Genomic DNA, 16,379 nt, shown 5'->3' with positions numbered 1-16,379 from the left:
CGCTTGAAGTTGTCCCAGAGGCTCCTTACACTGTCTTCATATTTTTGGATTCTTTTTTCTTTTTGTTTTTCCGGTTGGGTGATTTTTGCTTTTTCGTATTTCAAATCTTTGACTTGATTCTTGGGCTCCTCTGGTCTGCTGTTGGGTGTCTGTATAATATCCTTTATTTCAGTCAGTGTATGCTTAATTTCTAGTTGGTCCTTTATCATAACCTCGAGGGTCTCACTACATTTCTTGAGAGTCTCACTAAATTTATCGGTGGTTTCTAGAAAATTCTTGAAAAACCTTAGAAGTGTGGTTTTGAACTCTATATCCAGTAGTTTGCTTTCCTCCATTTCTGTCATTTGTGACCTGTTTCTTTGTCTCCACATTTTTTATGCTTCCCTGTGTTGATACAGTGGCTTTCTGTGTTAGGTGTCCTATAGGGCCCAGTGGCTCAGCTACCCAATTACCTGAGGTGGATACTCTTGGTGCACCCCTCTGTGGGCTTTGTGCTCAGTCTTGTTGTAGTTAAGCCTTGATTGTTGTAGGTATCACTGGGAGGAATTGACCTCCAGGCCAATTGGCTGTGAGAATCAGCTATGTCTGCAGTGGAAGAACTTCTGAGCTGGAGACACCCTTATGGGGCAGGATTTGCTTCAGTGGGGCTTTGGTGCTCACTGAGTCTGCCCCCTGAGTGTGTCCCTTATGGATCTGAGGAGTTGTAATCTGGATGGTCCCACTCTGACCATTGGGTACACTGGCTCTGGAATCTCTAAGGAGGTGCTATTTTAGCCTCTGCCTGAGGCTACCCAGCAGGAGCTATGGTGAGTTCCTTTTCTTTGTTTGGTGTTTTGAGGTGCCCAGATGAGGCCCAGCTGTGATGCAATGGAAGCCGCTGTGAGGCCTTGGACCTTCTTTTGGAAGTTCTGGGTCTCTCTAATCCAGCTGCAATTTGTTAGGTAATTTTCAGCTTTCAAAGGGCAAGGCCTTTCATATGCAAATGAATCTGCACAAAGCTTGGGTGGGGCGGGTCCTCAGGGGATCAGCAGGGTGGAGCAAGCAGCTATGGCTGCTTCCCAGTCCTACCCTTAAGAGGCCCCGAGTTTCGTGTCCTGGTAATCGCTGCAAGCACCTCTGAGAGAAAGCCACCCTCGAGTTCTGCCTGATGCCAGACAGTCCAGTTTCTCCTCATATGAGTCTGGGTCCCCAGAGACTCACCCAGAACTGGAGTTCAGAGCAGTCGGGAGCTTGACACTCCCTCCTGATTGAAAAAGTCAACCGCGTCCTCAGTTTCCAGCCCTCTCCAAGTGCGCCGTGTCCTCAGCTGCCAGCCCTCTCCACGTGTGCTGCGTCCTCAGTTGCCAGCCCTTTCGGCATGCGCTTTCGTACCTCTGCTCTTTACTTCCACACCGCACCTCCTCTGAGTCTCAGTGTGCTTTTCTCTTTCCTTCTAGTTGTAGAATTTCCACTCAGCCAGCACTTCCTGTGGTTCTGGATGATGTCCGTTTTGTCTCTTATTTGTATTTTTTAAAGTGGTTGTGCGAGGCAGCAATTTCCGGTGTTTACCTAAGCCGCCATTTTGGTTTCTCCCGGCACTGTAGGGTTTTGACTAGATTTGATTATAGGAGAGACATGATCTGAACTTGATGTCTTCATCCACCAATAGTATGTACTGTGGGCATTTAGTTACACATCATGAAATATTTTTAGGCATCTCACTATCTTTTCACACTATTACAATTAGATAAATTCCAAATATTCTTCATTTTCCTCAGGCACTGTTGCCTCCACCTCTCTTACTGTACCAGTTTTTCTGTCAACTGCTTTCTTTAGTTGAAAGCAGAAATGGCTAACTTAAGCAAAAAAAAAAACACAAAACAAAACAAAAATTATTGAAAAGAAAAATTGAATAGCCACACCTCCAGAAATTCAGGAACCAAGGTATTCCTAGTATACAGCTAACAAAATTGGCATTAGAATGACCCCCTTCTAACCATTAGGTCACTTCTCTGAAGATTTCCATTTCTAAGAGAGTTTTGCCTTGATTGAGTCACATACCCATTCCTTAGGTCTTAGGACTAGAGGAAGGAGTGGAACATCTTTGGGGTCTGTACCACCACTTTTGAGAATTTATCCTATACATATATGTATATTGCCTGTAAAATGACTTAGATAAGATCATTCATTGCAGCATTGTGTTTGTAATTGCAACATGTCCACCAGTATCTTAAGTGAACACAAGTAATACATAGACAGTGGCTATTGTATGTTTAAATAAAATTTATTATCAGATTTTTTTTTTCTCTTTTGTTAATCCTCACCCGAGGATATTTTTCCACTGATTTTTTGAAAATGGAAGAGAGGGGAAGAGACAGAGAGAAACATCGATGTGAGAGAGACATCGATTGGTTGCCTCCCACATTGCACCCCTACTGGGACCATCTGGGGATCATGCCCTTGACAGAAATCGAACCCAAGACTCTGTAGTCCATGGGCTGATGCTCAATCCACTGAGCCAAACCAGCTAGGGCCATCATATTTTTAATATATATGTAGAGTAGTTATTGTTTTGAAGACTTTGCCTTGAATGTTTTCACCTATCCAATCTTTTATGTCCCTTCAGTTTGTACTTGCTAAAATTTAAGACATAACCTATAATTGCGTTTTTTAAAAAAAATATATATATATATATTATTAATTTCAGAGAGAGAGAGAGAGAGAAAGAAACATCAATGATGGCTGCCTCCTGCATGTCCCAGCCCACAACCTGGGCATGTGCCCTGACTGGGAATCGAACCAGGGACCTCCTGGTTCATAGGTTGACGCTCAACCTCTAAGCTACACCTGCTGGGCTAGAATTGTTTTTTTAATAGATGTTATCATGTATGCTAGTACTAAAATAACAGCGTCAGTGTACACATTCTTCGTGTATGAGAAACTGGCTTTATCAGAGACTGAAGTAGGATGATTGTATTGTTCTGCTTTAAAGCAAGTTCTGAATATTAGGTGACTGATTTTTTCCTCCCTACATATAGCTCAACAGAGCATTCCAAGAGGAAGACTCTCCAGCTACTTTTTATTGCATCAGTATGCAGTGGTTTAGAGAATGGGAAAGTTTTGTGAAGGGTAAAGATGGAGGTAAGTGGTTAACTGAAAAATGAAATTCTTTGCAGATTTTTTGTTTATTTAACAAATATTTTTTGGATATCTATATACACTTGAGATTACATCAGTAAACAAGATGGACAAAGATTCTAGCCCTCGGGGAATCTTATATTCTAGTTTATATTCTGGTTCTGGGAATTTTTAAATCTGTTTCATCAATTATAACAGACTCATAGCAAGAATAAAGGAAGTAAACAAAATTAATCTGTGATATGATCTTAATATTGAAGTTAAAAAAAAATCCACCAACAATAAATAAGGTTGGTTAAATTATGGTTTGTGCATTATAATGGGATACTATATGGACTTTACAAATAATTTTTGTGACAGTATTTAGTAATTTAAAAATAAAGGTGTTACTGATACATAAAAAAATTGCAATACAGTATGCATAGTTTGAACCTTTTGTATTAAAAAATAGGCAAACATATGCAAAGGCAAAAGACGACACAGATACTAAAACAGTTTGCCTATCTTCGTATAGCAGGATTACAGTCTACTGTCTTCCTTGTACCTTTTTTTCCAGCTTTTGATAATGACCATGCACTGTACTTTTGTATTCAAGAGGAAAACAAATAAGGTGTTTTCTTAAAATTAAAAAAGGGTAAATTTTGGCGGGGTGAAAAAAAGGTAAAGAGATTAAGCAAAAAAAGAAAAATATATATTCACATAACACACAGACAACAGTATAGTGATAGCCTGAGGGAAGGGTGTTGGAGGAGGTGGGAGGACAAATGGGATAAATGGGAACAGAAGGAGACTTTGGGTGATGGGTATACAATGTAGTGTGCAGATGATTTATTGAGTTGTACACTTGAAACCTGTAGGGGTTTTTTAACCAATGTCACCCCAATAAATTCAATTTAAAAAGATGCATTCCAACATTTTATTTTATAAAGCTCTTATTGGTTATAGTTTAAGTAATGGTAATCTGAAACAAATTAAGAATGTATCATTTCTTTTTTAATTACAAAGGAATTGTTCTTTTATAGCATTAAAAGTGCAAGGGATCCATCTAAGCCAGTGGTTCTCAACCTTCCTAATGCCGCGACCCTTTAATACAGTTCTTCATGTTGTGGTGACCCCAATTTCATTGTTACAAATTAAACATAATTAAAGCATAGTGATTAATCACAAAAAAAACATGTAATTATATATGTGTGTTCCGATGGTCTTAGGCGACCCCTGTGAAAGGGTCGTTTGACCCCCAAAGGGGTTGCGACCCACAGGTTGAGAACTGCTGGTCTAAGCAATAAATGTTATATTTTAAAAACAACAACAACAAAAGTGCAATCAATAGCTAAGAAATCATTTCTATTAGATTTTGGATGGTGGTGAGAGAGCCCCTCTCTCTTTCCTGAATCTGTTTTGGGGAGGCTAAGACACACAAAAAAATAAGTTCAGAAGATAGTTAAGAATTGTCTATAATAATTTGACTAAAAAAAATCAATCTGATTATACAGTTATGTCCTTCAGTTATTTCAGACACAGAAATATGTAATTCTTTGATGCATTTATACGAAAAGTATGCATCGTCATCATTTCTTTTTCTTTTTAACTTAGATCCTCCAGGTCCTATTGATAACACTAAAATTGCAGTCACTAAATGTGGCAGTGTGATGCTCAGGCAAGGTAAGTTCAACTAACATTTACTTGTTGGTATTTGTTACTGTTAAGAACATAGAGCCGAACCGGTTTGGCTCAGTGGATAGAGCATCGGCCTGCGGACTCAAGGGTCCCAGGTTCGATTCCGGTCAAGGGCATGTACCTTGGTTGCGGGCACATCCCCACTGGGGAGCGTGCAGGAGGCACCTGGTTGATGTTTCTAACTCTCTATCCCTCTCCCTTCTTCTTTGTAAAAAATCAATAAAATATATTTACAAAAAAAAAAAAAAAAAAGAACATAGAGTCACTAGCCTTCTATGCCACTTTTTAACCCAGCTTAATGATATAATTCATTCATGAAGTAGGACAAATAGTGGAAAAACTCCCAGTCTTTAATTTTTCTGAGGAAGGGTTTTACGGCTGTTGATAGGAGCTAGAAAAAAAGGATCTCCAACTTTTTAAGACAGACCATAAAGTTGCAGCTTACAACAATATGGGCTGGTAGTTTGAAGAGTCATGTTCCCAAAGTTCTCAATATTCATGCTTTTGGGGCAGGTGTGTATGTGTGTTACATTTTGAAAGCCTTTGCAATATGAATTTGTAAATATTATTCTTTCACTGTACAATTAATTTTAGGAGCAGATTCTGGTCAAATTTCTGAAGAAACGTGGAATTTTCTACAGTCTATATATGGTGGAGGCCCTGAAGTTATCCTACGACCTCCAGTTGTTCATGTTGATCCGGATATAATACAAGCAGAAGAAAAAATTGAAGTAGAAACTCGGTCTTTGTAATTTTGAGGATATAGAGTGTTCTAATGAGAAATCATTTTCACTTCCCCTGTCATATATACATGCAGAAACATTCCTAAAAGCATGTTTATTTTCTTGATTTTTAATATATTATCTCTTATTCATTTTTACTGGGCATTATGGAAAAAGTTGTTAAAATGTTTAATATACTACAGGTTGGTATGTTAAATGCTTTAACTTACCATAGTCTTTTAGTGTAATATTTTTGAAAAGAGAGGAATAATTATGATCATTTGGTAATCAGTAGATTATCTTTGATCTTTATACTACGTGCAGATCCACAGTATCCTTTATAGTTTTGTAAATAATTTTGCTTTGAAAACTTTTTCATTACCCTAAACCATTATAACTCTGACCAATCTTTTCAGTTTTCTAAAAACTTAATTTAATTGTGTAATTTTGACATGGCTTCGTATAATATAAAGCCTATTTTAAATTGAGAGTTGTAGTCGGAAAAACGTTAATTTCCTAAAGCTCAGGAAACGTTAGGGTGTCACTTCTTTTGCACTGCAGCACATAAACTAGCATATTAATATTAAAAATGTCTTTTTGAATGTATCAAGGATGTATTTAGTTTGAGTGGAATTTGTGTCAGGAGATATCAGTAACTTATTGCCTCTTATACTGTAAAATATTAAAGTTCAATTCCTTTCTATAACCCTCGATAGAATTCATTATTATCAGTAAAAAGCTTAGTTTTTAGGGCACTTTATTTTGAGAGCATGAGTATGGAATGTGTCAATGAGATTGTTTATAAAGCTGAAGCCACTTGCAAAATGATTTTTTAAATGAAATGCATAAAGTCATTGATTAATACAGTATGCACTGCTATTTGCTTGATTATGTGATGTCAAAAGTTTAACTATATTCCAACTGCAGAAACAAACTGGATTACTTTAATATGGTGAATAGCATTCATGATGGCTTTGTTTTGGTTGGGGGCATCTGCCACCAACTAAAACTGTGTTGTTTAAATTAGTTCAATAAAAATGATTTTAAAATGGATAACTTGCATGTTGAGATTATTTGATAGGTGTTATGCCCAGATTTCAAGATCCCCAAGAAACCAACATCGGGGAGCCAGCCAGTCCGATGCAAAAGCATAAGAATCTGTATTTCAAGCTAGCTTGAGCTCCCCGTCCACCAGACTTGCCGACACAATGGCAAGCCAAGTGGCCGAGAGACCAAACCCCGCGTAGAGACGGGGATTTTATAGCGGGGGTTGGAGTAAGGGGAGGAGAAAGGACTGTGCTCTGCTGCCTGGGTGTGGCTAGCAGAGTAGGATGTAGCCCCTACCCTGGGGCAAGATGGAGGACCTAGCCCTCGCCCTTTCAATAGGCATTAATAGCGAAGGCTCTGAAGTGTTAATATTAATGTCTTTTTATTATTTCTTAATCAGAAGTATGCAAAATAAGTCATTCATTGTAAAGTTCTGATGTTTAATGAAATGATGAGCTTATTAGCCATTAAGTCTATTTGAATTTTTTAAAATGTATATTGTCTTTAGTTTTCTTCTTTATAATTATACTATGATCCTCTTCAAAGACTGCATGATGTTATTGATCTTTTCTGAATCACCAGTTTAGTGAAACTCCTGTCACTTAGGAGATAATCAAAAAAGTATTTTTAATAGTGCTTGCCCTTCACTGAATATTTATGACATTTCAGCCATTACACCCTATGATTTAGGTAAAGTGGCTTGCCCTAAGTCATACAGCAAAGAAAGGCAGATGTGAGACTCCAGCTCAAGTCAATGTAAGTTCATCAGTGCTCTTATGTACCATGATATATTATCTTCCAATGAATTCTTTTGAAAACAGGTTATAGTATTAGTCATATTCATTAATAGCATCTGTCATTGGGATATATAATATGATTAAGAATACTGGTCTCGGCGAGGAGAATCGAAGATGGCGGCATAGGTAAACACCGGAGACTGCCGCCGTGGACAACCACTTCAAAAATACAACTAAAAGTCGGAGCGGACATCAACCAGAACCACGGGAAGGCTGGCTGAGGAGAGTCTCTTCAACTAGAAGCAAAAACAACAGCATTCCGACGCTCAGTGGAGGCGCAGTGTGGAAAATTTAAAGGTACGGCGGTGCGGTGGTGAGGGTGCCCGCGCAAAGAGGGCTGGCGGCTGAGGGCGCGATTGTCGTTTTCACTCAGGAGCGAGTCTCAGACTCTGGGCTACAGATCCGGGCGAGTCTCTAGGGACCCAGACTCAAACGGGAGAAGCGGGACTGTCTGGCTACGGCCCCTCCGAGGTTTGCAGCGATTGCTGGGACAGAGAGGCAGAGCCCCTGGGGACGGACTGAGAGCGGCCATAGCTGCTCCCTCCCCCCCGCCCTGTTGAGCCCGCCCCGCCCAAACCCTGCGCAGAGCCATTTGCCGATCGCCTCAGGCAAGGGCTGGACTAGCGCCTCCCCTGAGGACTGAAGTTTTCCCACAGCTGATTTCCACCGCCAGTCGGCCTGGTGGTCAAATCCCTCTAGTGTTAACTACAACAATTAAGGCTTGGCTAGAACAAGACAGCGCACAGAGACCACAAGGGGGTGCACCAAGAAAGCATAAAAGATGCGGAGACAAAAAAACATGACAGAAATGGAGGATATGGAGCTAAGAATCGCAATTTTGAGGGCTTGCCATAAATTTGTGCAGAGCCTCACGAAAACTAATGAGACCCTCGATGCTACGATAAAGAAATTAGAAAGTAAGCATACACGGACTGAAATAAAGAATATTATACCCAATAGCATACCAGAGGAGCACAAGAATCAAACCAAAGATTCGACAAAAAACACCCAATTGGAAAAGCAAAATGAAAAAAGAATCCGAAAGTGTGAAGATAGTGTAAGGAGCCTCTGGGACAGCTTTAAGCGGACTAATATCAGAGTCATTGGAGTGCCAGAAGATGAGAGACAGCAAGATATTGAAAACCTATTTCAAGAAATAATGGCAGAAAACTTCCCCCATCTGGAGAAAGAAATGGACTTACAGGTCCAAGAAGCGCAGAGAACCCCAAACAAAAGGAATCCAAAGAGGACCACACCAAGACACATCATCATTAAAATGCCAAGAGCAAAAGACAAAGAGAAAATCTTAAAAGCAGCAAGAGAAAGAGGCTCAATTACCTACAAGGGAATACCCATACGACTGTCAGCTGATTTCTCAACAGAAACTTTGCAGGCCAGAAGGGAATGGCAAGAAATATTCAAAGTGCTGAATACCAAGAACCTACAACCAAGATTACTTTATCCAGCAAAGCTATCATTCAGAATTGAAGGTCAGATAAAGAGCTTCACAGATAAGGAAAAGCTAAAGGAGTTCATCACCGCCAAACCAGTATTATATGAAATGCTGAAAGGTATCCTTTAAGAAGAGGAAGAAGAAGAAAAAGGTAAAGATACAAATTATGAACAACAAATATGCATCTATCAACAAATGAATCTAAGAATCAAGTGAATAAATAACCTGATGTACAGAATGAACTGGTGACTATAATGAATCAGGGACATAGAAAGGGAATGGACTGACTATTCTTGGGGGGGAAAGGGGAATGGCAGATTCGGGAAGAGACTGGACAAAAATCATGCACCTATGGATGAACTCAGTGGGTGGGGAGTGAGGGTGGAGGGTGGGGTGGGAGCTGGAAGGAGGGGAGTTATGGGGGGAAAAAAGAGGAACAAATGTAATAATCTGAACAATAAAGATTTATATAATAAAAAAAAAAAAAAAAATACTGGTCTCTAAGAGCTTATATAATTTTACTAGAGGCCCAGTGCATGAAATTCGGGCACTGGTAGAGTCCCTAGCGGCTGCCGGCTGGGTACTCCTTCCCTTCCCCTGGCCACCTGCCCCACACTGCTGCCGCTGGTTGCCACCTGCAGGGGCCGATCGCCCCACCGCCACCCAGCTCCTAGGTGCTGAGAGCCTGGTGGCGGCCCCACACCCCCACTGCTGCCACTGGTCACCGCCTCGGGGGGCCCAGTCGCCCCGCTGATTGCGCTGCCACCCCCCCGCCACCACCGCCCAGCTCCCAGCAGGACAATGGCCCTGCCCCCGCTGCCGCTGCCGGTTGCCCTGCGATCAGATCGGCAGGGCATCGGGCCCCCACCCGGCTCCCTTAGCACCTGGGAGCCCGGTGGCAGCTGGGCAGTCGAATTGGTGGGGCTCTTGGCCCCTCCCGGTGACCAGTGGCTTGCATCTGCCTTGGCCTGGCGCCGCCCACTCACTTGCTCCACCATCTCACCCTGGTCCTGCTCTCACGAGGGCCTGCAGCATCTCCACTGCTGCCTGCTGCCAGCATCATGTTGCCAATGTCCGCCATGTTCCACGCCGCCCCCTTGTGGTCAGCGCCCATCATAGCAAGTGGTTTAACTAGCAGAACTCCCAGTCAAGGTGACAGTTTGCATATTAGGCTTTAATTATATAGGATTTTACATTTTAATCCTCAAAATACATTAACTATACAGTAAGCAAAATGGTAGCAGTCCCAGACTCTCAGCTAAAGGTTGGTGTATATGTTGACAGGTGTGGAATAAAAGAAAAGATTTATCTAAGGATGATTTTCTTGGGAATACTTAAGCTGAGAAATAGGAACATTGCTGTCAAGATAGTAAGAGCTTACATGTGTTGAGTACCTAGATTTATAAAATGAAAGTGATTAGTTTTTTTTTTAATCTTTATTGTTTAGATTACATTTGTTCCTCTTTCCCCGCCCCCCCCCAATAACTCCCCTCCTCCCAGTTCCCATCCCACCCTCCGCCCTCACTCCCCACCCACTGTCCTCATCCATAGGTGCACGATTTCTGTCCAGTCTCTTCCCGCATCTCCCATTCCCCTTTCCCCGCCAAGAGTAGTCAGTCAATTCCCTTTCTATGTCCCTAATTCATTGTAATCACCAGTTCATTCCGTACATCAGATTATTTATTCACTTGATTCTTAGATTCACTTGTTGATAGATGCATGTTTGTTGTTCACAATTTGTATCTTTACCTTTTTCTTCTTCCTCTTCTTAAAGGATACCTTTCAGCATTTCGTATAATACTGGTTTAGTGGTGATGAACTCCTTTAGCTTTTCCTTATCTGTGAAGCTCTTTATCTGACCTTCAATTCTGAATGATAGCTTTGTTGGATAAAGTAATCTTGGTTGTAGGTTCTTGGTATTCAGCACTTTGAATATTTCTTGCCATTCCCTTCTGGCCTGCAAAGTTTCTGTTGAGAAATCAGCTGATAGTCGTATGGGTATTCCCTTGTAGGTAATTGAGTCTCTTTTTCTTGCTGCTTTTAAGATTCTCTCTTTGTCTTTTGCTCTTGGCATTTTAATTATGATGTGTCTTGGTGTGGTCCTCTTTGGATTCCTTTTGTTTGGGGTTCTCTGCGCTTCTTGGACCCGTAAGTCCATTTCTTTCACCAGGTGGGGGAAGTTTTCTGCCATTATTTCTGTTATGCCCAGATTTCAGGATCCCCAAGAAACCACATCAGGGAGCCAGCCATGTCCGATGCAAAAGCATAAGAGTCTTTATTCGAGCTAGCTCGGCTCCCCCACCTTGCTGACACAGCAGCAGGAAGCAGAGAGAGATAACTCTATGTGGAGACGGGTAATATAGGGGGAGTTGGAGTAAGGGGAGGAGAAAGGACTGTGCTCTGCCGATTGGCCAGGCACAAGTCGGTGTCTTGTTCCTGGGTGTGGCTAGCAGAGGCTTAGACTTCCGGGAAGAAGCTCCTTGCCAAGCATGTGGCCAAGGTAAGATGGAGCACTTACCCTGGGGCAAGATGGAGGGCGTAGCCCTTACCCTGGGGCAAGGTGGAGGGCGTAGCCCTTACCCTGGGGCAAGGTGGAGGGTGTAGCCCTTACCCTGGGGCAAGGTGGAGGGCGTAGCCCTTACCCTGGGGCAAGGTGGAGGGTGTAGCCCTTACCCTGGGGCAAGGTGGAGGGCCTAGCCCTCGCCCTTTCAATTTCTTCAAATAGGTTTTCAATATCTTGCTGTCTCTCATCTTCTGGCACCCCTATAATTCTGATATTAGTGAGCTTGAAGCTGTCCCAGAGGCTCCCCACACTATCTTTGTATTTTCGGATTCTTTTTTCATTTTGCTTTTCCGGTTGTTTTTTGCTTCTTCGCATTTCAAATCTTTGACTTGACTCTTGCGCTCCTCTGGTCTGCTATTGGGTATAATATTCTTTATTTCAGTCCGTGTATGCTTAATTTCTAGTTGGTTCTTTATCATAGCATCGAGGGTCTCATTAGTTTTCGTGAGGCTCTCCTCAAGTTTATTGCAAGCCCTCAAAATTGCGTTTTTTAGCTCCATATCCTCCATTTCTGTCATGTTTTTTTGTCTTCGCATTTTTTATGCTTTCTTGGTGCACCCTCTTGTGGTCTTTGTGCGCAGTCTTGTTCTAGTTAAGCCTTGATTATTGTAGTTAATACTAGAGGGATTTGACCACCAGGCCGACTGGCTGTAAGAATCAGCTGTGACTGCCTGGAAAACTTCTGTCCTCTGGGGAGGTGCTAATCTAGCCTTTGCCTGAGGTGATCCGGCAAATGGCTCTGCGCAGGGCTTGGGCGGGGCGGGATCAACGGGGCGGGCGGAGGGAGCGGTTATGGCTGCTCTCAGTCCCCTTCCCAGAGGCTCTGCTTCTCAGAACCCCAGCAACCGCTGCAAACCCCGGGGAGAAAGCTGCCCTCACGTTCCAACTGATGCTAGACAATCCTGCTTCTCCCGTTTGAGTCTGAGTCCCTAGAGACTCTCCTGGATCTGGAGCTCAGAGTCTGAGACTCCCTCCTGATTGAAAACGACAACTGCGCACTCAGCCACCAGCCCGCTTTATGCGCGCACCTCCACACCTTTAAATTTTCCACACTGCGCCTCCTCTGAGCCTCGGTATGCTGTTGTCTTTCCTTCTAGTTGAAGAGTCTCTCCTCAGCCAGCCTTCCTGTGGTTCTGGGTGATGTCCGTTCCGTCTTTTAGTTGTATTTTTGAAGTGGTTGTTTGTGGCAGCAGTCTCCGGTGTTTACCTATGCCGCCATCTTGGTGTTCTCTCGTGATTAGTTTTTGGATACGGAAGTCAGTTTGCTTATACAGTTGATCCTTGAGCAACATTGTTTTGAGCTTTGTGGGTCTACTTATACATGGATTTTTTTTCAGGAGATACTGTGAATGTGTTTTCCTTATGATTTTTAAGTAATGTTTTCTCTAGTTTATTTTATTGTAAGAATACAGTATATATTACCATATACAAAATATGTCAATTCCTTGGTGTTAGGTCTGGTCAAATAATTAAAGCAACACCCTTCCCCTGGGAACTGACCTTTAGACCACTTCACAATCAGCATTCCCTTTTGCTTAGATCACATTCCACTTGCTGAGACCACATTCCACTTGCTAAGACCATTCTCTTTCCCCTTTGGAGCCACCCAGAAAAAGCCCACCTAGAATTATTTAAAAATCTCTGACTCCCTGTCCCTAGGTGCTGGTGCCATTTTGGGGCTCACTCCATCTGGTATCCAGATCACCTAATCTCTATATATAAAAGGCTGAGTGACCAACCGTCCATCCATCTGACTGGCCAGTACATATGACGTGCACTGGCAATCCTAAATAATAAAAGCCTAACATGCAAATCGACCAAATGGTGGAACACCGGCAGAATGACTGGTCGCTATGACGCGCACTGACCACCAGGGGAAGACTCTCAATGCAGGAGCTGCCCCCAGCCTGCAGGCCCCAGGCCAGCCAAGGCAGGTGCCAGTGGGTCGTCCCCCCACCCCCAATGGCCCTGCAGAGGGAGGCAACCGGTGGTGGGGGGCGGGGCTGGCGAACAGGCGGTGCCAGGCTGGCCAAGGTAGGTGCCAGCGGGGACCCCCCAATTGCCCTCTGGTTGCCCCACAGATCGGCCCTGATTGCTGGCCAGGCCTAGGGACCCTACCCATGCACGTGTATTGTGCACTGGGCGTCTAGTCTATATATATAAAAGGCTAAGTGACCCACTGTATGTCCATCCAACCATCTGTCTGACCAGCCGGTACCAGTACATATGATGCACGCTAGTAATTTAAAAATAAATGACTCGTGAATGCATGATACATATAAAGCTCTCGCTGGTCCCAATCCCGTGCGTGTGTATCGATCTGTCATTGTCATTCATGAATTTGGTTGACACTTCTATTATAGAGAAAGGGCGAATAGTGATATTAAAATATTTCTTCTAGTTAATTTCCTTTCAATGTGCACGAATCCATGTACCGGGCCACTAATAAATTCATAATTCTTTACCTCTTTTGGCCTCGTGCATTCCTCCTTCAGCGACCCTAACACTTGGGATAGCATACTGCCATGTCAGCTCTTCCAAACCTTGCTCTTAACACATTTCGTACCACTCAGGAGTTTTCTCGTGTTTCGCGTGCTGTTAAGGACCGCTCACGCGTGTTCTCGTTTTTCACACTCATGGAAAAAGGAGTGAATCTAGATACTTATTTAAATTTTGTTTGGTCCCTCTTCATAGAGGAAAATGTTTTACGCAGTACCATGTTAAAAAAGTACTAGGAACTTTAATTGTTCAATTGTTTTTGTAAATAAAAATGTTATAATTATTGAAAAACAACACCTAAAGTGCATTATGATGATTTAAATAACGTGCAGTTTGCCCAAAAACGTGCGGTCCCTGGCGTATGTCTTAGAGATTTCTATGCGGTACGCAATGTGTTAACCTGACTGCAGCAGATAACCTCACCCCTCTCTTGCTAAGATTGAGGAGGCATAAGCTCCTTTGTCTTCCTTTTGTTGCCACCTCTTAATATTTGGTAACTTTTTTCTTTCTAGATTAGAGAAAGAAGCCCTTCTCTTTGCCTCTAATTTCCTCTCTTCCCCCATTATTTTATTCATTCGGTGTACTTTTCATGCCCTCTCACTTCCCTCTGTACAGTTTTTTACAAGCAAAAGTTAATTTAGAAATTACAGCCCTAACCGGTTTGGCTCAGTGGATAGAGCGTCGGCCTGCGGACTCAAGGGTCCCAGGTTCGATTCCGGTCAAGGGCATGTACCTTGGTTGCAGGCACGTCCCCAGTAGGGGGTGTGCAGGAGGCAGCTGATCGATGTTTCTCTCTCATCGATGTTTCTAACTCTCTATCCCTCTCCCTTCCTCTCTGTAAAAAATCAATAAAATATATTTAAAAAAAAAAAAAAAAAAAAAAAAGAAATTACAGAGGCAGAGGAAGTGAGCCAGATGGACCATGTGGGCTCAGGAGACAAGTTACAGAGGCAAAAGAAGGGCCCTTAGAGCTTAGGAAAAAGGAAGGCATAGGTGTGGTCCAGAGAGAAAGAGCTCTTCCTGGGGAAAGGTGCAGGTGTGCTGTGTGCTCCATAGAGAGAGAGTGTGTGCTTCTGTACATTTTGAAATCAAGTGCCCACACCATACATCTCAAACTTTCCCTCTTCACTAGCACCGTTCCTTTCCTTCAAATGTGCTAAATCTAAACCCTCCCTTCCTGGAAAGGAGGAGCTGAGGGAAAGGAACATTACCTAGACTAATCTGCCACACCTGTTTATTGACTTCTTCTATTGACAAACTTATTTGATTGGTCTACAACTACTTGCTTCCACTTCAGTATTTACCTTCTTTCCTTTTCAAATCCACTATCTGGTTTCTATTGCCACCGTGCTAAAAAACATTTATATGGCTTATTAGCACACATTACTATTTTCATAACAAACTTTGGAATATTATGTATAGTTAACTAGAGGCCCAGTGCATGAAATTCCTGCGTGGGTAGGGTCCCTAGCGGCTGTTGGCTGCTGGCTGCTGGCTGGGGCCTCCCTTCCCTGGCTGCCAGCTGCTGGTTGCAGCCTTCCTTTGTCCTGCACCGCCCCCTAGTGGCCAGTGCACGTCATAGTGAGCAATCAAACGCCTGGTTGGTCAAACTCCAGAGGGAACACTTTGCATATTAGGCTTTTATGTATATATAGGTTATATCAGAAAGAGGCAATTTCCTTGGGTTTCAAAACTACTCCTCTAACTCTTAAAGGAAAGTGATTAGTTTGAATATACTTGTTACCATTTTGAAGGACTGTGGTGAGGGAATTAGAAATATTTCTCTAGGGGGAAAATAGGTTATTGTTCAAAACTGTTGTAATAACACAACCACTGCTATTCACTACTTATGTTGAGTTTTTCTCTTTTTGTTAGGTGTTTTTAAGATTTTTTTAAAAAAATATATTTTATTGATTTTTTACAGAGAGGAAGGGAGAGAGATAGTCAGAAATGTCGATGAGAGAGAAACATCAATCAGCTGCCTCCTGCACACCCCCCACTGGGGACGTGCCTGCAACCAAGGTACATGCCCTTGACCGAAATCGAACCCGGGACCCTTCAGTCCGCAGGCCGACGCTCTATCCACTGAGCCAAACCGGTTTTGGCATTTTAAGATTTTTTAAAAACGCCGAAACCGGTTTGGCTCAGTGGGTAGAGCGTCGGCCTGCGGACTAAAAGGTCCCATGTTTGATTCCCGTCAAGGGCATGTACCTGGGTTGCTCTCTCATCGATGTTTCTGGCTCTCTACCCCTCTCCCTTCCTCTCTGTAAAAAATCAATAAAATATATTTTTTTAAAAAAAGATTTTTTAAAATTAAATTTTAGAGAGAGAGGAAGGGGGGAGAGGGAGAGAGAACGGCCCCCGTGAGGTAGGGACGACCCCGGTGAGGTTGAAACAGCCCCCGTGAGGTAGGGACGACCCCAGTCAGGTCGAAACGGCCCCGGCGTGGTAGGGACAACCCCGGTCAGGTTGAAACGGCCCCCGTGAGGTAGGGAAGACCCCGG

General features: G+C 42.8%; 1 protein-coding gene across 1 annotated transcript in view; it reads left to right on the top strand.

Moving 5' to 3' along the window:
- USP33 (ubiquitin specific peptidase 33) overlaps positions 1-6,554 on the top strand; it is a 66,973-nt gene extending 60,419 nt beyond the window's left edge. The window contains exons 22-24 of the mRNA XM_070405413.1: positions 3,018-3,120; positions 4,711-4,779; positions 5,389-6,554. Coding sequence (XP_070261514.1) covers positions 3,018-3,120; positions 4,711-4,779; positions 5,389-5,546 — 330 coding nt within the window. The 3' untranslated portion in view covers positions 5,547-6,554. The remainder of the gene's footprint in view (positions 1-3,017; positions 3,121-4,710; positions 4,780-5,388) is intronic.
- Positions 6,555-16,379: the final 9,825 nt, after the last annotated feature.

Source organism: Myotis yumanensis, unplaced genomic scaffold, assembly GCF_028538775.1.
Source record: "Myotis yumanensis isolate MYYU_CA2020_CCGP unplaced genomic scaffold, mMyoYum1.0.hap1 SCAF_2, whole genome shotgun sequence".
Classification (NCBI taxonomy): Eukaryota; Metazoa; Chordata; class Mammalia; order Chiroptera; family Vespertilionidae; genus Myotis; species Myotis yumanensis.
Note: the sequence above shows the minus strand (reverse complement) of the source record. Positions and strands in the feature narration are given on the sequence as shown.